Genomic DNA, 23,391 nt, shown 5'->3' with positions numbered 1-23,391 from the left:
TGTAACACAACAGGGCTCATTTTCATAGTACTTAGACTTACAAAGTTCCATGGCTACTATGTAACTTTGTAAGTCTAATGTCCCGATGATCAGTTTCCCCATGCCATTCCGAACATCACTGTAAAATTAGTGTTGAAACAGCATGGGGAAACAATGCCCCGATGATCAAAACTAATAGCATGCAAATTTATGTGTGCTATTAGTTTTGATCATTGGGCTACTTCTGCAGGAGGATTGTGCCTGGGCATACACCCAAGGCACAATCCTCCCGCAGAAGTTGTTTTGACAGGTCCAGGCTGTCAAAAAAGCCTGGACCTGTCAAAACATAAAGATGCAGTCTGGAGGTCTGGTGGACCTCCATACCCCCAGCCCCCCTGGACAGAGGCTCTGGTGGTCTAGCGCTCCCCTGAACCCCAAACTTACCTGACAGAAGAGAGGGCTTGAGGTCCAGGGCTTGAGGTCCAGCGGGACTTCCCTAGCATATAAGGGAATGGAGGAGTAGCTTAGTGGTTAGTGCAGTGGACTTTGATCCTGGGGAACTGAGTTCAATTCCCACTGCAGCTCCTTGTGACTCTGGGCAAGTCACTTAACCCTCCATTGCTCCTGGTACAAAAATAAGTACCTGAATATATGTAAACCGCTTTGAATGTAGTTGCAAAAACCTCAGAAAGGCGGTATATCAAGTCCCATTTCCCTTTCCCTTATATGGTATGGAAGCCCCACCCAGTGCATCCCAGGATGCAGTGGGCAGGGTGCCACCATTTTGGAGGCAGCGCTGGAAGGAGGAGGGAGTGCTACTCCTTCCTCCATCATCTCAAGGTAGGGGAGGCCACTAGACCACTGGAGGGACGCTGGATCTCCAGCCCTCTCTTCTGTTGGGGAGTGGGGGTTGGGTCAGAGTTTGGAGGGGGTGCTAGACCACCAGAGCCTCTGTCCAAGGGGGTTGTGTTTTAGTGTTCAGGGGCCTGGGGGGGGCACTAGGCCATCAGGGCAGCCCTTAGCCATTGGGGGAGGGGTGGGGTGTCCGGGGGTCCACTGGACCCCCAGGACTGATGGTGGTAGCCCGGGTTGCCTGGCATGGATGAGGGGTGAGGAAGAGAGCCTTAACCCTAACACCACCTACTACTGCTACTACTAGTACTACTATTTAACATTTCCAATGCGCTACTAGGGTTACGCAACGCTGTACAAGTTAACGTAGGACAGTCCATGCTCAAAGAGCTTACTCCAAGCTGGCGTAGAGATAAGACGCTATTCCGCCTGTAAGATCAGAGCACAGTGCACTGGTCATATGGGAGGAATAGTGCAGAACTCATTTATTTATTTTTTTTTTTTGCATTTAAAGTTTAAATACATCTAATACATAAATGTAAGATATGGAAACAAAATTAAATCACACTTCTAACATAGGAAAAATAACCCATTATTTAGACCACTATTTATGAGCAAGAAACAAGGTATGATATACTATACAAAGGAAAAAAAAAGAGCAAATATTAAGCAGGGACATGCGGATATCAGCAGCCGGAGTATATCAGCGTATTTACTCTATTAGGAGTTCTGGGAAAGTTCTTGACTACTTTCTTTGGCAATTAAGAAATCTTTCATTTTTTTGGGTTCCGTAAACATATAATTCACAGTATTCAAGGACAAAATACAACGACAAGGAAAAATTAGCTTGAAGACTCCCCCTATTGCAAGAACTCTTGGCTTTAAACTCAAGAATTCTCGCCGATGGGCCTGAGTGTCCTTGTTCAAATCAGGATAAATTCTAACGGTACCCCCGAGAAAATTATCATTCAAATGGTTAAAATACAGTTTGAAAATATTCATCTTATCCATCTCAAGTGCAAAGGAAACTATAAGGGTAGTCCTTTCCGATACTAAATCCATTGAATTTTCCAGAAATTCTGTTAGATTCATCTCAGGTTGTTGTTGAGGACTCAGAGGATTTAATTTTCTCCCAGTTATATACAGGGTTCGTACAATAGGGGGAAACCCCTCTATTGGAACTCCTAAAATTTCTTTGAAATATTTACGAAGCATATCCAAAGCTGGGATCAATGGTGATTTAGGAAAATTAATAAATCGTAGATTATTCTTTCTCCCCTGATTATCGAGGAACTCTAGCCTTCTAGCCAGAATTTCTCTATCCTTAACGACAACCCCAGCAAAATTCTGAAGATTAGAAAGTTCAGTCCTTAAAGACTCCATTTGAACTTCTTGACTCTGAGTTTTCTCAGTCAGTTGTTTTTGAGACTGTTTCAATTTAGACAAATCTTCAGTAAAGGAATTGGTTACCTTTGAAAGTAGAGAATTCATTCCCTGAATTACATCCCATAGATTCTCTAAAGTTACCAGAGTCGGTTTTCTCACATCCAACATCACCGGAATAGAGCCCATTGGAGTGGGGGTAGATGTACCTATACCCCTCTGTTGTTCCGTTTCACTCACTACTGGGGAAAACGCTGTGGCGTGGCCTCCTTGGGGTTGGGGGATTCTTTCCACTTCGGGCGTTTCCTCAACACCCCTCGCCAACTGCATGCTATTTCCGGGTTGTGGAGGCACTGTGATCGCCGGCGGGCTCAAAGAGATCGCCTCTACGTTGTGTCCCGCCGATGAAATAGCGGAACAATCCAAAGCTGGTAACCGCGTGGCCAGTGGCTGAAGCCCGAACTGCTCCAGAACCGTCTGCCGAGTAGCAGGAACATTCCCAGGGGCCAAGGAGGCCGGCACACTGGTTTTTCCTTTCCGTTTCTCCATAATCGCTCAGGGGTCGGAATCTGCAACACCGCCAAACGATCTGGTAAGTGCGGAGCGCTTTCAGACACGTCTGCTCTCGTCGGCCATCTTGCTCAAAAGTGTGCAGAACTCATTTAAATGTAATTTAAATGAGCTGTGTGGTACCCTTATGATTATCCTGCACTGGTAAATGCAGGCGATAATCCGGTGCTAGTTGACTCTAGCGTCCACATTTACCTTTGATCATCGGGGCCTAAGTGCGTTGAAAATATGCCTCTATATAAACCATACTTAACTGCACAGATGAGCCTCAGTACTATCCTGCACCTCATGCATGAGGGGAGGGGGATACCAGCTGTTCATTTAGGCAGTCCTGGCACCTACATGGTCTGAGGTTAGTCCCATTATTTTGTTCTTGTGAAAACAGCTGCATCCTTGGCTCTTGGGCCCCTAGCCATTCCATGTCTTTTTCGCACAACAGATATATTCAAGGCTGTTGTTCATCATGTGTTGAGTTCATCTCTGGGGCAAGACTTTTTTTTTTTCTTCACATACCTTAGACTAGGTTCTCACACAGGCTAGTCAGTAAATTTCCATTGTAAAAAAGGCTCCACACCTTTTTACTACTACTTAACATTTCTAAAGCGCTACTAGGGTTACGCAGCGCTGTACAATTTAACATGGAAAGACGGTCCCTGCTCGAAGAGCTTACAATAGTTGGCACTATCCATGAATATTCAGCGGTATTGTACGGATAGTGCCGCTGAATGTCCTTCTAGACTGCCTTGGCACCAGCTGGATAGTGTCAGAGTGATATGAGCAGAGCGTCAGCAGTGATACTCAACCCACTGTTCTAGATAACTTTAGGACATTAAAAATAAGTTGTTCTGAAGTTATCTAGATTGCTATCCAGGCAGCAGACTTACTTGTAGACTCTTCTATCTGCATTAGAAGCCTGTGCTGATTTTGTTAAGATGCAGTCAGTGAAGAAAACGAGGCAGGGTACATTTGAACAGTTCCTCCAACTCCAGTTCAATTAATTCCAAAATTAATTCCAACTCTTTTCAAGGGAAATATTTTCTGTGATTTGCACCAATTGTTTCTGCTCAGTGAGCACTGTATTTTTTGTTAGGCAATAAATTAAATCATGTCTTTTGTCTTATGTATATTCAGCTTTTTAACTTTTTACCTGCTATTTCATTTAGTTGGGGCAAAGCATTTTAGTCCTGATGTGTCCCAATTAAACAGAATCTACTTATCTGGAATATTTTTAAACTCTACAACTAGCATTAAAAAAAAAAGTGGTATTTTAATATTGGGACATTGCAGTATAGCGCTTCTTCAGTTGGTGGAAGGAGCTGGTCTGTCGGGATAGGCACCTTGATTTAACCATGGCTGTGGGAGGAGCCCTTCTAAATCTTCCTACCATGGCCTCTGATGCGCAGGATTGCACGTCATCATCCTCATCTGGTCCTGCTGGCTATGGTATGCAGCAGCTACTGGTGGCGGATCCTCTTCCAATGCACAGGGACTCAGTTCCTCATCTGCGCCCTCTGCTATGCCCTTCCTTCCCCTCGTGGGACCTCAATCTGGTGCTCCAGGCGCCATCCAAGGCTTCATTTTAACCTCTGCACTCAGGTTCTACCAAGGACCTTACTATGAGGCATAGGAGCCAACTTTTCAAAATTATTGGGGGTGCTAAGCCCAATGGAAATAGCCCCTCTCTGGACACATACAAGGAATTTTCTAAATATTGGGGGTGCTCAAGCACCCACAGAGTCGGCTCCTATGCTATGAGGGCGATGTTTCTGGTAGCTTTCACCTCTGCTCATAGAATCTCTGAGCTGCAGACACTGTTTTGCTGGGACCCATAGCTGAAGTAACCTAACTTACCAGCTGCTTCACAAATTCTTGATAATCAGAGTTTCAAAAAGCAAAGCTTCTTCTCCTAGCACATTAAATCACTCAGGGGCCCTTTTACTAAAGTGTTGCTGTGCAGCAACCCAGAATTACCGCCGGCCCAATGCGGACGCTGGTGGTAGTTCCGCCTTGAGCGCGCACCATTTCCAGTGCTAACCAGGCGGTAATTGGGCAGCACAGGAGCCCTTACCACCACCTCAGTGTGTGGTGGTAAGAGCTCCTCCCCTGCATGGCCACTCGGTATGAATAATCTTACCATATGATCTTGTCTTTTTAGGGGCTTTTTACCTACTGCAGTAAAAATGGCCTGGTGCATGGCAAGAACGGCCCCCACTGCTACTGCAGGGCCCCTTTTACCGCAGCTTGGTAAAAGGGCCCCTCAAACTTGTTAGCAAGCTTATATGAGGTGTGACTAAAGGTCAAAGGGCTGTTCATTAACTTTTCTGTCTCAATCATAGACAGAAAAGTTAATGAATAGCCCTTTGAGCTTTAGTCACACCTTATATAAGCTTGTTAGCAACAAGTTTGAGTGATTTAATGTGCTAGGAGGAGGAGAAGCTTTGTTTTGGAAACTCTGGTTATCAAGATTTTGTGCAGCAGCTGGTAAGTTAGGTTACTTCAGTCTTGGTATTTTTGATAACTAACCACAATTCTTTTCCAAAGTGAATAGTTATGATAGTATTTTTATGCATTTTTCTGTTTTTTAGAGAGTGATTCAGTGCTGCTAGATGCTAACCACTGCTAGGTAGGGGGGTGGGGATTGGGTTTCTTGCGGGAGCACTAAACCACCAGGGCCTTTGTATGGGAGAAGTCGTTGGTTAGGCTGGAGGTCCCCTGGACCTCCAGACCGCCCGGACCTGTCAGACAAGTTCTGCGGGAGGATTGTGCCTTGGGTATATGCCCAGGCCACAGTCCTCCCGCAAAAGTACTCCTATGATCGGAGGTGATAGCATCCATAAATTTGCATGCTATTAGCTCTGATCATAGGGACATTATTGCCCCGTGCTGTTCCGTTGCTAATTTTAGAGCATTGTTTGGAACGGCTTCTGATCATCGGGCCATCTGTGGCTATCAGAATATACTGTAGCAATGTGGTGGTACCTGCCTTCACTTTTTCCTTGCATCTCCAAACTTGAGCAAGCTTTGCCTCCTTGGATCAAGAGCGGTGTCTTGAGTTTTTCAAGCTGAAGGCACAACAGCCTCAATGGAGCAGGCAGTGTAGATATGGGAGAGGACTCATGACCAAAAGACAACCTAAAAGGGAAAAAAGGAGTAGGTGCTTTGTACCATATGTGTGCTATACAGGGCAGAACCTGGCTATCTGTGCCCTTCATACTGCCTATTAATTCCCACACTCCTGGACTCATGCTATATCTTGGAAGGAGAGAGGCATATATATCTGTCTACACATCAGTTCAGAAATGAGCCCCTGCATGTTTTAGAGCCACCACTGGTGTCTCACATTACTGTGAGGTTCTGAGAGTGGAGCCCATGGGTTGGTCTGGACCTGAGCATCATGCGATACTGACTTTATTCCATGGCACACTGGTTGGGAAATGACACGGTGGTGCATCATTTTCAAAGTTAATCTCTTGTTTGCAGATTCTACATGAACTGAGAAGATGTATGCGAAAGCCACAAAGAACGTCCTGCGAGACATTGACCCTGAGGGTGATTTAATTCCAGTCTCCAATCTGAACGACTCGGACAAGCTGCATCTTTTGTGCCTAGTGACGAAAAGGAAGAGATTTTGGTGCTGGCAGAATCCTAAGTATCATTTCCTATCATTTACACTTGATGACATTCTCACTAAAGGCAAACCCTTAAAGCCAGGTAAGGCACCCTGTGAGATAGTATTAGCTGGCATTTATCTGTTGTGTCAGCTTCTATAGGTGGTCCACAAAACAGAATAGAGCAGACCACTAAACCGAAGAAACAAACATTTATTGCTCAAGGTGCTCGATGTGGCCATGTTTTGCCTTTCAAGAGGCTGTGTCAGGGACCAGACTGTTCAATCAGAACATATGACAGTTAAAATCATAAAATATTTGACCTCATAATCAAATCAATTGAAATCATGCACATGCCAATACTTAACAAATAGGTAAATAAGTAGGCAAAATCATAATAAATAATAAAAATAAAAATTAATACATGCATAAATTGTCCAATATTAAATCTAAAAATTTAGAACAGAGATATCATGGACACATACTTATTAGGGTCTTTCAAAACATTTTCCCCTAATAGTGAAAAATATATTTAAAGCCTGAAACAGCAAAAAGTGTTTATCATAAAAGTTATTAACTTAATCAAGTAACAAAGTATTCAAAAGGTACTTAGAAGATGGTCATGCAGACAAGAATAAAAAATTAATCAAATAAGGAAATAATTATGAATTTTCAAATCACATAATATTAAAATCATAAATACAGAACTGTCTTAAAATATCAGCAGCTCAGGAAAAGTGCGGGTAACTGCCAGGCCTCCCTAGAGTAGGGTTTCCACTGGTGGGACCCCTGCCAACCAAAGCGGCAGACAGCGCCTCAATTATGGGAGGACCCAGGCCCCAAAGTCCCCCTACCCCATTCCACTGGAGACCCCGGGGGTGGAGGGTGGAAGAGTGAGAGATGCCAGACACCTTGTGGGGATTGAAGGGCCTTGAACTGCAAACTATCCCTTGCTGGTAGTTTGGGGGCGGGGATAGCACAGCTGAAGGTTTTCTGAGGACATCAGATACCCTTGGGCGTGTGGCTGGATAATGATCATTTACACATCTGTGTTCAAATAACACATGTAAATAACTAGTGTCCTGGAATGTACATCTGAATGTAGGCAGTTTCTTATAGACTCACCCCGAAGTGCTTAATACATTTTCAACAAAGGTCGGGAAGTTGGAAGGGTTATTAGCAAGGAATACAGGACTGCACATAAGAGCGACCGTATGAGAGCTAAGTGATACTTGTTTAAGACCTAGCAGCAACCAGCGCCTTGTTTTTGGTATTTGAGCTATTGGTTTGATATGAACTAAAAGGGAGTTTTCCCAATATTTTTCATCATTCAAACATTTAAGGTATTGGGAAGGTTTTTTGCTCATGATGAGGAATTGATCCTTGTAAGACCAAGATATAGGCCCACTGGATCAGCAGTAGCTCTGGAGATCTGTTGATCTGAGCACCTTGAGGCTTTTTCCTCCCATTTACCTTTAAATGTCTCATTTTTGAATTTTTCTATTTATATGCTGTGGGAGACTCATCAGTTGATATTCGGTATAGAAAAATTGCTTCCACCCCCAGTATTTTATTTGTTTAGAGGGTTCTTTGTTTCATGTACATAAACACAGACAGACTATTCTGTTTGAAATCTTTTATTAATATCATAATAAAGCGTGGATTACAAAACAAGATGTACATTATAAATGATTAGACATAATTGAAAGAGAACAAAAGGTTCCTTCAGAATGAAGGGACTTAATACTATTCACATTGTTAACTTTTACAAGCTGCTTAACTATTCATTAGTTTAAGAGAGAGGCTTTGTTATAACCTTCTCCCTATCTAAGACCAATTAGCCCACCCCTGATTATAAAAATGTCTATGTTATAAAGGCCACTTCTATCTCTATCAAAACTCCTCTACAGAATTTCAAGCAATAATGTCAATAACCAACTGTAGATAATCACCCTCTGTATGTTGAAGGATCAAAATACAAATCAAAATAAAATTAAAATTGGGAGGAAAAGGTGTCAAAATGCCCAGGCGCCAGGATGAACGTGGTCATCAGTGCCTTCGCACGGCACACTTTGGGCTATGGCTCATCACAGACCAAAAACCTCCTATTCCTTTATTATTTATCAAATCTATATTATTTCTTGTTTTTTCTTTTTTTGTTTTTTTACTTCGTGCTCATAATCATTCAAACTTATCCACAAATCTTCTTAGCAAAACATTGAAAATGCAGTAACTTAGCTTTTAGGTGTCTGCGCTTCGAACACAGGTCTGGCTATCGCACACCCAGTCTTAAGACTCCTGACTTCCGACGGGGACCTGTTTCGCCCTCCTGCTTTTTCAAGGGAGGAGTCAAGGCATTCCGAAAATTTAAACAAAAAGCTATAAAGGCAACATAGATGTCTATAATATAAAATCCGCTCCTATAATGACCCCCCAGTAGTGCTCAAATTTTCCCTGCTTCACAGAAGGTGTAAATTTCTGCACATACTCCATCCTTCTGTGTCTATAAAGGTACAGGTGCAAGTTCCAGGCTAGTGGCACTTGCATGTGTGACTTAATTTAATAATGAACTGTTAATTGAGGTTAATGAGCACTAATTGACTGTAATTGTTAATTGGCAATAATTTAGCAGTTACATGCATAACTGCCCTTGGTCGGGATTCTGCAAATTGCAAAGGGTGGGCGCGGACCTGGCAGATGTGTAAGCATTCCTACCAGCCATTGAGCTAGCGACAGCCTCAAGTTAAGCGCATACCTGCGGACATGCACTAGGATTCCGTAACAGCAATTGTGCACGCAGTGGCTGATACAGGATTTGCGCTTAGCATGCATTGCCCCAGTGCCTTGTTTTAGGCGTTCTATAGAGAATTCCAGCCATGTGGGTACAAGTATATATTATAAAATACTCATGGCACATCACAGCTCTGCCTTGGCCCCACCCACCCAACACCCCCAAGAATGCCCAGGTGCAGGGCGTGTAAAGATGGGCGCACTCTTGTGGTGCACTTCTTTTTGATGCGGTTGTACCCTTGTATGCTTTAATGAGAGCTACTTTTGGATGTAAATCATACTCTACACACAGAGAATACTTTATTAAATTAGGCCCTGATAAGTACAGCTTCCAAAAGCCATTAATCTAGGTGGCTGGCCTGTTTGAAACCTGCCTATCCTCTCTGCAGGTAACAGTACGGGCTGACACTCTTTGCATTTGTGTAGCTGTCAGGACTTATTGTTTTGCTCTGACTGCAGCTTCTCTTTACCATATCTCTCCTCTCCCAAGAAGCTGCTGCTCTAGCTTGTCCTCTACTGTGGCCTTCCCGGGGTTTTGACTCTTATACCTAACATACCTCACATGGCAAGTAATGCACTTCTGAGTTTCAGTCAGTGCACACTTCCAGCTGGACTTGTGAGTCAAGAGAACTTTTAATGACTGTGATCTCATGTGCTCTGCTTTATCTGCCATAATAAAACAGGAATTCCACATCTCTGTTTATCTGTGTGGACATAAGAACATAAGAGTTGCCGTACAGAATCAGACCAAAGGTCCACCTAGCCCAGTATCCTGTTTTCCAACAGTGGCCAGTACAGGTCACTTGGTAGGATCCCAAACATTAGCAACACTTCATGCTACTTACCCTTCAGGGATGAGCAGTGGCATTTTACAAGTCTACCTTAATAAGGATTTTATAGGATGGGACTTGATATACCGCCTTTCTGTGGTTACAATCAAAGTGGTTTACGTAGTATATACAGGTACTTATTTTGTACCTGGGGGGCAATGGAGGATTACTTGACTTGCCCAAAGTCACACAGAGCTTCAGTGGGAATTGAACCCAGTTCACCAGGATCAAAGCCTGCTGCACTAACCAGTAGACTATTCCTGCACTCTGCTCCAAGAACTTATCCAACACCTTTTTAAAACACAGTTGCATTAATTGCTTTTTCTACATCCTCTGGCAACAAGTGAAAAAATTATTTTCTCCTATTTTTGAAAAAATGTACTACTTAGTAACTTCATGGCATGCCCCTTCATCATGGAGAGAAGGAGTAGCCTAGTGGTTAGTGCAGCGGACTCTGATCCTGGGGAACTGGGTTCAATTCCCACTGCAGCTCCTTGTGACTCTGGGCAAGTCACTTAACCCTCCATTGTCCCAGGTACAAATAAGCATATATATAATGTAAACTGCTTTGAATGTAGTTGGAAAAACCACAGAAAGGTGGTATATAAGTCCCATTCCCTTTCATTGTTGTACTCCTTGAAAAAGTAAACTGATTTGTGTTTACTTGCTCTACTCCCCTCGTGATTGTATAGACCTCTATTATATCTCCCTCCAAGCTGAAAAGTCCCAGTCTATTTAGTCTTTCCTTATATGAGATTCACTTCATCCCCATAATTATTTTTGTTGCCTTTCTTTGTATCTTTTCTAATTCTGCCACCGCACGCTGAACAGAGGATTTCAGCGAATTGTCCATAGTGACACCTAGATCCTTTGCTGTGTGGCGACTCCTAATGTGGAACCTAGCATCGTGTAGCCATAATCAGGATTTTTCTTCCCAATGTGCATCACTTTGCACATGTCCACGTTAGATTATCTGCCATTTGGATGCCCAGTCTTCCAGTCTCCCAAGATTTAATAACTTTGAATAGTTTTGTGTCACCTTCAAATTTGATCATGTCACTTGCTGTTCCCATTTCCAGATCCTTTTAAAAAATGTTAAAAAGCACCAGTCCAGTTCAGATCCCTATGGCTCTCCACTATTCACCTTCCTTCATTAAGAGACTTGGCTATTTAACCCTATTCTCTGCTTTCTAACTTATAACTAGTTCCCAATCCACAGCAGAACATTGCCTCCTGTCCCATTGCTTTTTCATGTTCTCAGGAGTTTCTTATGAGGGATTTTGTTAAAAGCTTTTGTTGTCAAATATTTATGAAATGTAGATTCAGATGTTTACTTGGAGCTAGTTAGGGGTTTTCTGGATTACAAATATATTTTTGTATTGGGGGGGAGGGGGAGAGACACAGGTGCTGTTTTGGTTAAAGAAATAATTTCCATAATACAAACATATTGCCTTAACAAAACAGAAATGGGAAAACCTGGCATCACATTTGCGTGACTTTCTGAAGATGTGATTTCCAGTTATATATTCTGTGTAGTTTAAGCAAGCTTTAGAAGTTCCTGCTGCCCAAAGCACTCTGAGCTGGTTGGCTGCTGATAATCACTGGTATTTTGCCAGGCATTACATAAGTATTTCTGCTGAATATGGACTCTGACCACTGTGACACTGTCCAGGCAGTGCTGGAATGTTCCGGAGGCTAAAGAGCAGTCCTGGAAGTAATGCGACCACCGATGATATTCAGTGTGGTGCCCGCATATTTAATTAGGCATGTTGGACCACAAAAAAGGTAGTCCTAACTTTGCTGGGTTAAGTGAGTGGCTATGACACTGAATATCAACTGTACCCACATAACGTCTGGGTGCTGCTGCAGACCCGGATAGTCAATGCTGATGCCCAGACATAGTCTTGAACATCCAGGTCTAAATTAGCCGGTGGTGGTCAATGTTTAAAACACACTCGCTGCCGCCGGTTCAGTATTGGTTAAAGATAAGGGGCCTGATAGCCAGCAGTGGGCAGTGCTTTTGCTCTCTGGCACTGGCGTTAAACCCAGATATTCAATGTCTGGCTGTTTCCAGTGACTGGTATTGAACATCTGGGGGGGGGGGGGGGGGGGGGGGGGGGGGGGGTAATCGCTAAAAAGATAACTAGTTAAGCTGATATTCAGTTCTAACCGGTTAACTTTATATCGGTTAAAGATAGGTCTGCTATTTATATGGCCTATTTTAACCACTAAACAAAGCCGGTTAAGCACTGAATATACATGTCTAACCAGCTGTGTAACCGGTTATCTCTCGTTGAATATCCATGGTTAGGTGCCAGTATGCTATTTAAGCGATCAGCAGCTGTGTCTGGTCGGTTAAATAGCTTTGAGTATTGGGGGAAAGATGACTGCTTAGGAGATTAGGAGATAGGGGTGCTGCTAATGACACTAGCTACATATGCTTGCATTTTGATTCCAATGCCAGGTCCTTGGCTCCTCACCTGAGGAGGACATAGCGTTCAAAACCCACCCCTTTCCCCACACTTGAAGAGAGATATACCCGAATCTTGCTTACATCTGTGACCGTGAATGTCCATGGGATGAGTTCTAGTTAGCCCTCAGTTGCAGGAGAAGTTTAATACTTCAGTCAAGTTATACATAAGACAATATTGTGAGAAATAGCTGGAAATGTCCATAAGTCCTTTACCATGGATAATGTAGTCAGGAAAGGGTTAGGAGGGTGATCTCTTTTGGTATTGGCGGCTGCTTGGAAACAGCCGCTTACGACTCCAGTTCACAAGGTTCTTGGCAAAATGGATTACATTTATCAGATGACTAAACTTACAGCTATACAGCATGGTCAGATGCTTTCCTTTCATAAAACTTGGGATATTTATCATCACCAGTGATTGTCAGGGGTTTCTGGGCCCCGTATACAGGCTCTGCATATATCAAAAGATTGGAAATTTGGTTGGAGGGGGAGTGAAGGGGCTTTTTGTTTTACAGAGTGCACACTGATGTCCCAAGGTTGGAGTTTGGGTTTTGATTGTTTGGGGAAGGGTGGGGGTTGGGCATGGGAGCGATTCGGCAGGTATACTTGGAGTTTTGTTTATGTGAAGTGCTGTGGTTGCATCCACCATGTTCTGTGATCTTCTGGGTTTTGTTTCTTTTTTTTACTATTCAGCAATAAAGTTCTTTAAAAAAAAAAAGGAGGGTAATCTCTTTGGGATCAAAGTTGAAAAGCTGTACATCAGAAACATATCCTTTCTCTGTCATTGCTTCTATTGACAAATTACCTTCTCAATGCAAACTGATAATATGCTGCACTTTCAGCAGGTATAATAGTTGTCCCTCTGTGTTTTCCAGTTGTCATAGAGTCTGACTTTGTGAAGTACGAAGGAAAGTTTGGAGACTTCCTAGAAGCAAACCTTGAAACGGAGATTGGGGCAGTGAAGCTGAATGCAGCTAGAAAAGGCTTTGTGGAAAGCCGGAATTCATTTGGAAACCTAAGAAAACAGGAGGTGGACATGCAGCAGCTCATGAAGAATGCTCAGGAAAGGTAGAGACCTTTATTCTTTCTAGTTTCAGAAGTCTTTTTGTTGAATACACCAAACTTGCAGAGCATCAAGAAAAAGGATGGACATGAACCATATGAACTTTGCAAAAGTGTTATAATCGTACACCTAATCCTGCTGCTTTGTGGGTTGAGGCAAGCGTACAACATAAGTATTGGACTATGGGTTTATTTGTTTGACAAACTGGTGTTTTAACAACCCTGTATACTGGTAGTTTGGATTTTTTTCCTCTAATAAACCACCCCTACATTATTAAAACCCCCTTCTACTCTCCAGGAAATGAAGAGGCAGGGCAGGGCAAGAAACAGTAGGAATGACTACACAAATGGGCCAGGATGGCAGCAACAAGTCTAAATACAATAAAGGATGTGAAACAGAGGTCAAAACTTGTCAAACAGTGGACCCAGCACGGGCCGTGTTTTGGCTACAGAGCCTTCCTCAGGAGTCCTATTTTCTAACAAACAAAACTTGTACATATAAGCAATGCTGATGTTGGCACCCAAGAAAAAGTGGCATCAGGGCCACCGAGAGACAGGGTCGGGAACTGCCGCTGAAACCCCCCCCCCCCCCGCCTCCCCCCACTTGGGCAGCCACCACCACTGCCCCCTTACCTTTCTGCATCTTCACTTTTCCTCCCTTGGTCTGTCAGTTTCACTGCTTCTCTGTGCCAGGACCCGGGTTATCGCGTTAACGCAGTCCCCTAGGAGGTTGGGCCCAGGGAATCATGCCCCCCCCCCCCCCCCCCCGGCAGCCATAAAAGCAAACAAAATGCTACGAATTATTAGGAAAGGGATAGAAAATAAGTCAAAGAATATTATAATGCCTCTGTATTGCTCTATGGTTCGAGCACACCTTGAGTATTGTGTGCAATTCCGGTCATCGTCTTAAAAAAGATATAGCAGAATTAGAAAAGGTTCAAATAGGGCAACCAAAATGATTAAGAGGATGGAATTCCTTCATATGAGGAAAGGCTAAGAGGTTAGGACTCTTCAGCTTGGAAAAGAGACAACTGAGGGGGGATATGATAGAGGTCTTACAAAATACTGAATAGTGTAGAATGGGTAAACATAAATCAATTTTTTACTCTTTCAAAAAGTACAAAGACTAGGGAACACTGAAGGAAATTACATGGTACTACTTTTTTTTAAATGTTATTTTTTAAGTTTACTTTCCAAGAATGAATCTTGTTACAGAAAATAAAGAGGATTAACACAATTCTTTCATCTTTACAAATCATACCCTATAAAAGGTAGAAAAGAAGAAAAAAGCAAATTATATGTAATTCTGTTAGTCCACCATTTTAGAAAAGGAGCAGGCACAATACTCTAGAAAATTTGGTACTACTTTTAAAATGAGCAGGAGGAAATATTTTTTCACTCAATGAATAGTTAAGGTCTGGAGCTCATTGCCACGGGATGTGTATTTGGGTTTAAAAAAGGTTTGGACAAGTTCCTGGAGGAAAAGTCCATAGTCTGCTTGTCCCTGGGATCGGTAACATGAATTTTGCTACTATTTGGGATTCTGACAGGTACTTTTGATCTGAATTGGCCACTGTTGGAAGCAAGATACTAGAGTAGATGGACCATTGGTCTGACCCAGTATGGCTATTCTTATGTTTTAATATTCTAATATATCTGCTACTCTTGTGTTGGAAATGAACAGAGACTTTCTTTTCAGGTCTTCCTTTTCCCATAGGGATAAGCCCCTTTGGGGTTTAAAACATTCCTTCTTCTCTAACGTTATGAGGAGTACTCAGGGAAAGAGGAGGGCCTTTGTTGCGCTCAGGATATGGCTATTGGTGCCCAATTTCTTCAACAATTTTCTTGTATTTTCTTAAATATCAAGGGGCCCTGATATGTTTTCTGTGGCTCGAAGCAGTTAAAAGAATTTTCTTTTTCTAATAAGCTACCTCCTATGGCTGATTCTTCTTTGCTTCTGGTGAGGTCATGAATTAGATGCTTTCATTTTTTTGGGGTGGGGGGTCCAGGAATGTTAGGTTGGTTATTTTGACAACTTGTTTTTTTTGTGTGTGTTGTTTATTGGCTCCCCTTCTTATTGTGGGCTTAGAAGCCTTGTGTATGATGCACTTTTCCTTTGGATTTTTTCCTTATTTTCTTATTGTATTGCCTATGCTTGGTGTTACTTTTACATCATTGGCTGAGATGTTGATGAACTTCTAGGAATTTGTCTAATCCCCATTCAACCATTCTTCCAAGTCCCTAATATATCAGAGGAGATGAGTCAAACAAGTTGAAGCAAATAATAAAACTAATAAGAAAAAGCAAAAGAGGTTTGGATAATATTAACATGCTGCCATATTATTTCAAATGGTCACCTAAGCAAGACAGAGTACATACTTGCTGAACATTTTTCTCATTAAGAAAAAAAAATCTTTATATTAGGATTTATGTACTGCCCTTTTGGAGATATGTTTTCTTTTAGGCACATTTTGTGGAGGATCCATCTGTCTGTCCATCTCTCTGTAGTTACCTGTTTGCGCATGCGCAAAGAAACCGATACATATGGCTGCAGTCAAACAAAGCAATAGTTCCTGACAGCCACAGGTATGATTGTAGACAATATGCTGAAATCTTTTGCCCAGTGTGCGGCAGCAGTCAAAAAAGAAAACAGGATGCTAGGAATTATTAGGAAAGGGATGGTAAATAAGACCAAGAATACTATAATACTTCTGTATAGCTCCATGGTGCGACCTCACCTTGAGTATTGTGTTCAGTTCTGGTCGCCGTATCTCATAAAAGATATAGCAGAATTAGAAAAAGTTCAAATAAGAGTGACCAGAATGATAAGGGGATGGAACTGCTGTCATATGAGGAAAGGCTAAAGAGGTTAGGGTTCTTCAGCATGAAAAAGAGACAGCTTAAGGGGGATATGATTTAGGTCTATAAAATCCTGAGTGGTGTAGAATGGGTAGAAGTGAATCGATTTTTCACTTTTTCAATAAGTAGAAAGACCAGGGGACACTCAATGAAATTCATGGAAATACTTTTAAAACAAATAGGACAAAATATTTTTTTTCACTCAAAGAATAGTTAAGCTCTGGAACTCACTGCCAGAGAATGTGGTAACAGCGGTTAGCATATCTGGGTTTAAAAAAGGTTTGGAAAGGTCCCTAGAGGTAAAGTCCATAGTCTGCTATTGAGAAAGACATGGGTAAGCCACTGCTTTCCCTGGGATCGGTAGCATGGAATGTTGCTTTTATTTGGGTTCTGCCAGGTACTTGTGACCTGGATTGGCCACTGTTGGAAACAGGATACTGGGCTAGATGGACCATTGGTCTGACCCAGTATGGCTTTTCTCATGTACTATTGCCTGCAGGGAGGGTGGTCAGTTTTCAAATAGAATGGCTTCTGGAAACTGCTCTTATAAGCGATAATTTAATAAAGTAGGAGCTGGTCAAGAGTTAAATGAAAATGGGGCCGTAATTGCAGGTGCAGAGCCGGTGAAGGATATCGCTCCCCTGCCAGGGAAGGGTGCTGTGTACCTGGAGGGGAGAGGATTGCAGTGTTGTTGGGAGGTTTCAGTTGTGAGCCACAGCTACCTTGGTGCTAAGAAGGATAATAGAAGGGGAGAGGAGGAGGTAAAAGTTTATCCAAGCTGTGGCTGCTATGAAAGCAGTAGGTTGAGCTGTGTGAAGGAAAAGGTGGGAGACAGGGTGCAAGGGGAGAAAAATGGAAAGGGGAAAATTGGGGGACAGAATACAAAGGAGCAGCAGGGAAGGGAGAGGAAGCATGCAAGCGTAAAGGAGAGGGACAATGCAAGGAGTGGCAGAGAGAGATCTGGAGGGGAAGGAGGCTGCAGGATGACAGGGGCGGAAGGGACAAGGATTCACTGCAGGAGTTGGCCAGGGGAGGGTTTAAAGCGAAGGGAACCCCTATATGTCCACAGGGTTGCTGTTCCCCAAAACACACAAATGCCTCCCTCAATACAGACATATCCTCTCACCTCCCTGACAACCCATCCACAGAGATAAATAGGTAAACTCTTCTTACAGAGATAGATAATTACGGTTTACCACATCATCATTCATTATTCACACTCCATTTCAACTCACTCCACCCACAGATCCACACATATCTCACTTCCGTACTGAGACATGCTACAATGGGTGTTTACACTGAGTTTCCCACAAAAACCTGCCTGATTCTGAGAATGGAGAAAATGATAAAATCTAATTGTGCACACTGTAAATGTACATTTTCCAACTTGCTTCTTTTTTTTTTAATTAAATGTGTGGAATCAAGTTCAACTTAATAAGTTTCTGTCTAGTAGACAAAACTGCTTCAGTTCACTGGCAAGTCCCAAAATAGAATTAGAAGATAAGAACATAAGCGTTGCCATACTGGGACAGACCGAAGGTCCATCAAGCCCAGTATCCTGTTTCCAGCAGTTGCCAATCCAGGTCACAAGTACCTGGCAAGATCCCAGAACAATAAAACAGACTTTTTATATTGCTTATCTTAGAAATAAGCAGTGGATTTTCCCCAAGTCCATCTTAACAATGGCTTATGGACTTTTAGGAAAGTATCCAAACCCTTTTAAAACCCTGCTAAGCTAACTGCTTTTACCACATTTTCTGGCAATGAATTCCAGAGTTTAATTACATGTTGAGTGAAGAAATATTTCTCTGGTTTGTTTTAAATTTACTACTTAGGAGCTTCAGTTCGTGCCCCCTGTCCTAGGAAAGAATAAATGAAGCTCTGTTGAGCAGGGACTGTCTCTTCATGTTCAAGTGTTACAGCGCTGCGTACATCTTGTAGCACTATAGAAATGATATGTAGTAGTAGTAGAGTGATTCACATCTACCCGTTCCACTCCACTCAGTAGTTACAGACCTCTATCATATCTCCCCTCACCCATCTCGTCTCCAACCCGAAGAGTCCAAGCCCTTTTAGCCAGTCTTCATAGGGAAGTCATCCTATCCCCTTTATCATTTTCATATATAAGTACATAAGCACATAAGCACTGCCACGCTGGGAAAAGACCAAAGGTCCATCAAGCCCAGCACTCCGTCTCCGACAGCGGCCAATCCAGGCCCCAAGAACCTGGCAAAACTCCCAAAATTTAATAACGATCAATGGACTTTTCCTTCAGGAATCTGTCCAGACCCCCTTTAAACTCAGCAAGGCCAGCTGTTGTCACTACCTTCTCTGCACCCCTTCCAATTCAGCAACATTCTTTCTGAGATGTAATAACCAGAACCGCACAAAGCATTCAAGGTTCACTTGAAAAAGGATTTGTGTTTTTCTGATGCAGGTGACTCAATTAAGTGTGAGATATTTAAAAAATTGTTAAATGTAGCAGGTGTTTGTTTTACAGCTAATTAGGGTACTTTCAGGGCATGAAAAATTGGCAATAATTGGTGGTGTTACAGTGTTTGTGTTTAATGTCAGCACGCTATGATCCCCTGATGAAGCTTTGAGTGAAAAGGTTCCCCTTTGGGATCCTTAGATAAGTGCTGGTTTTCCCTGCTTTCTTTTTTTGTGTAACCATAATACTAGATGTGATTCTTAAATTCAGTGGTGTAGCTATGTGGGGCCATGAGGGCCTGTGCCCCCTCCAAATTTGATCTAGGCCCCTGGTTTGGCTGGCGGGAGTCCCCAACCCCTGCCAGCTGAAGCCTTCGTCCAGCACTGGTCTCTGGCACCGCCGTGTTGCCTGCTCTGATTTCTTTTCCCCTCACGGTCCGATATGTACGTTTTAGTGAAACTGAATATGCACGAACATGCTCAGTTTCACTAAAACAAGCGTGCCGGACCATGAGGGGAAGAGTGAGCAGGCAATGCGGCGGCGCCGGAGACCAGCGCTGGACGAAGGCTTCAGCTGGCGGGGGTTGGGGGACCCCTCCCAGCCAAGATATGTAGAGCGGCTGCAGTGGGTGGGAGGGGCAGGGCGGCGGCAGGACGGCAGACCAAAATGTGCCCCCCACTTTGGGCTCTGGCCCCCTCCCACCTCAAGGTCTGGCTATGCCCCTGCTTAAATTGTACCATTAAAAATATTATATGTGGAGGTCTTTCTGACCAGTGATTGTGTGCAGCCTATTTTAGGCAGTCAAGTCAATTTCATTGTGTTCATATGAATGACTGCATGGGCATCTGAGGTCTTTTCCTCCACATTTTCTGATGTTTGATTCACGGGAGAGTGAGTGTGTGCAGTTCGTACGTTGAATCGTTGATTATAAGCGATACAAGTGAGAATCACTTTTCATAGCGGTTTTGGTTATGTCAGCATAGAAAAGCCATAGAAGAAGGTCCAATGCAGTTTAGGGATGGACAGAGATTATTAGAAGTGGTGTTTTTCTAGGGTTCATTCATAAACATCAATGTTTGTTTTATCCGTTAAATCCTAGACTTAAGTGAGCTGTGCTGGCGGTGTGCCAAGTGACATACTGAGAAGTTTGCATATTACTTCCCTTGTGGCCTGTAAGAGTGAAAGCGGCAGTTCTCAACGCACTTCCTTATTATGCACTGCTTTCACACCACTTCTTACAGATAAGAGCAACAAATCTTTTTTTTTTCAGCACTCAGAAGATCCAAAAATCCTACGCAAAGGTTGTTGATGGATTTAAATGGAAGATTCTTAACTGAACCTAAGAGACTGACTGAATTCAGTTTTGGCTTCAGTGCTGAAACCAGCCTGAAATCCGGTTTTAACCGAAAATGCCAGTGCAATTTTGGCTGAAACCAAAACCCCCCTCCCTCAACTACAAAAGCAACTTCAAGCACCACCTCTGTGGGAAGCTCTCTGGTGATCTACTGACCTTGTTGGGGCAGGAGCAATCCCCTGTCACTCCTGCCCATGCTCGCTCCACAGTCAGAATGGCTGCCACAACTTCCAGCAGCAGTTTTACAGTTGCCATTTTGATGTGAAGCCAGCATGGACAGGTGTGACTGGGGATCGCTCCTGCCCCAATGAGGCCACTAGACCCCCAGGTGTTTTAAGGTAGGCCTGGGGAAGGCAATGGGTGGTGGGAGGGTTGCGCTTGTGGTTGGATGACCTGCTTTCTACTGGGGGAGGGGGGCACAGTTTTTCATTTTGACTTCAGTTTCATCTGAAATCATGTGGCAAATTTTGAACACAGGTTTGGTTTCATCTGAAAACGAAAACACCCCTGGTTTTGGTCACCCTCTACCCAACCTTAGAGGGTTTGTTTACTAAAGATTAGCTCGAGTTATCTGCAGCAGGGCTCATAGGAATAAAATGGGCCCTGCTGCAGATAACTTGAGCTAAGCTTTAGTGACTAGTGGGGTTAGATAGTAAGAAGCAGAGTGATTTCTGTTACAAATTGATATTCAAATTGTAGTCTTTTTGGTAGACTAGGAAGGAAGTGAGTCAGTTATCAGATTTCCTAGAAGTATCTATATTTGTAACACTTGACTAATTTGCATTTCTGCAGTCTGCAGTTTTGTACCTTAGATTTCTGCATATTTTTTTGCCACAATCTATGAGGAATTATGGGCCTAATCAGATAGCTACATTGTCTTGCATGTTTCCTGCAATTTCTCAGTAGCTTATGTAAGTAAAGTGCTGCATGTTTTCCATTGGGTTTCTCCTACTTTATAATGGTCTATGGACTTTTCCTTTAGGAAGCTGTCCAGACCCTTTTTAAACCCCGCTAAGCTAACCACTTTTACCACATTCTATGGCAACGAATTCCAGAGTTTAATTACACGTTGAGTGAAGAAAACGTTTCTCCAATTCGTATTAAATTTACTATTTTGTAGCTTCATCGCATGCCCCCTAGTCCTAGTATTTTAGGAAAGAGTAAACAAACGATTCACTTCTACCCGTTCCACTCCACTCATTATTTTATAGACCTCTATCATATCTCCCCTTAGCCATCTCTTCTCCAAGCTGAAGAGCCCTAGACGCTTCAGCTTTTCTCATAGGGAAGTCGTCCCATCCCTTTTTTTTTTTTTTTTTTGATTTTTCATTTATTTATTGAAGTATTATGATTTATTTATGCCTTTTTCTAGAAATGTACCAAATGCGGTATAGGCAGTAAACAATTACAATAGTAAAATATTTAATTAACAGTACACTTTATAGTATTGTATGCTTCTTATAATGTCAACACAATAGACATTAAAACATCTTAATAGACATCAAATGGGACAAGTGGAAACTTTCAGGCAGCTAAGATAGAGTAACAGTTTAGATAGAAGATAAGGATGACTAACGAGGAAAAATTGTATGTGCAGTCAGAAAAGGTGACCTGTAACTGACTGCTCTATGTAGGTTGCATGTTTTTATATGAAAATATTCCTACCAAGCACACTGTTATACATCATATGCATGTGCTGTTCTTTGCCTCTTGTTTTTTTTTTTACTTTAAAGTTTTTATTGAGAGTTTAACAAGCATAACACCTCAAAATACTGAACACACGTTACATTCCTTGTAGAACAATATACCTCCAAAGTTAGACATATACATGTATAAGTGCAGAGTTCTCTTTTCGACCTACCGTCCCATCCCTTTTATCATTTTCGTCACCCTTCTCTGTACCTTTTCTGTGTAACAGAAAAATTGGAAGTTTTGTATCATACTGGCCCCTAGGGTAAAGTGGATGTCATAGAAAAGGAAAGGTTGAATGTAATTAGAATGAGGATTAGGTGTGAGAGTAATGAATGGATGGAATGCATGAGAACCATAAAGAATTAGAGTAGAAGTTGATTTTTTATGTAACATGATATAAATAAAGAAATTAAAGTCATAAATAAATAGTTACTTATGCTCAATATTGTGCATTCATTAGGGATATTGAGAAAACCTGATTGGCTGGGTTTGTCCCGAGGACTGGGTTGAGAGCCCATGCCCTAGGCCATTATCTTTTAGTTCCAGGCTGCGTTCCAAAAAAGAAAAAAGATAAATGTGGCTTGTTGCCACCAAAAAGTGTTGTCTACTTGTTACCTAGTTTCCCCTTTTTATTACGTAAGAACATAAGAATAGCTATATGGGTCAGACCAAAGGTCCATCTAGCCCAGTATCCTGCTTCCAACAGTGACCAATCCAGGCCACAAGTGTCTGGCAGAAACCCATTTAGTAGCAACATTCCATGCCACCAGTTCCACACCATCCAAAAGTTCTGGGTGGAATACAAATTCTATATACATAATACATATTACACAAAATACAATATGCAAAATACATAAACACCTCATAAAATATCTCATAAGAGATAAACTAACCAAAGTCTCCTTTTTAAAAAAAAAATTATATTTATTAGAGTACAGAATGTCCATATGCTGTGCAATAGCAAAGCTTATATGAGAACAGCAAAGAACAAAAACATAGAACAGAGCAACAGTAGCATCTTGGAGACCTGAACAAGCTTATGACATAACCCATCCGGGGAGTAGCCGAACATCCTATACAAATTATTTCCTTATTTAACAAACAATCAAACAAACTACCCTACCTCCCTCCCCCCTCCCCGAGTCTCCCAAGGTCCCCGGAAAAGCATCAGCATAACGCCGCCTTGTAGAGCAGTATAGGGTGTGTTGAAACCGTTTCTGCTCCCACTGAGCCATCTGGAGCATGGCTGCATGCCACTGCCACAGCAGTACAAGAGCCAAGCTGATAAAGTGTCCCTTATAATCAAGAACTCCCTGACCTTGGAGAGCAATAGCGTCTCCCAGTAGCAACACTCGGTAGGACCACGCCATGCTCCAATGCAGCTCTCACTCAATGCAAAAAATCTTGCAACCGCACATATTCCACAAATTGATGTACCAGGGTACCCACAGAACTTTGACAACGACAAAGGTCCTTGTCACACAAGCCCATCTGCCGCCCCCTGGCCCTAG

General features: G+C 42.5%; 1 protein-coding gene across 6 annotated transcripts in view; it reads left to right on the top strand.

The window, feature by feature from the left end:
- Positions 1-23,391, top strand: part of GSDME (gasdermin E) — a 154,671-nt gene that overhangs the window by 21,047 nt on the left and 110,233 nt on the right. For 4 of the 6 annotated variants that reach the window (XM_030202066.1, XM_030202090.1, XM_030202100.1 and 1 more), the window contains exons 2-3: positions 6,265-6,495; positions 13,358-13,550. In XM_030202066.1, coding sequence (XP_030057926.1) covers positions 6,285-6,495; positions 13,358-13,550 — 404 coding nt within the window. In that variant the 5' untranslated portion in view covers positions 6,265-6,284. Of the gene's footprint in view, positions 1-5,213; positions 5,266-6,258; positions 6,496-13,357; positions 13,551-23,391 lie in introns of those variants that run through there. The other 2 variants (XM_030202084.1, XM_030202075.1) reach the window with 2 other exon arrangements.

Source organism: Microcaecilia unicolor, chromosome 1 (assembly GCF_901765095.1).
Source record: "Microcaecilia unicolor chromosome 1, aMicUni1.1, whole genome shotgun sequence".
Lineage (NCBI taxonomy): Eukaryota > Metazoa > Chordata > Amphibia > Gymnophiona > Siphonopidae > Microcaecilia > Microcaecilia unicolor.
Note: the sequence above shows the minus strand (reverse complement) of the source record. Positions and strands in the feature narration are given on the sequence as shown.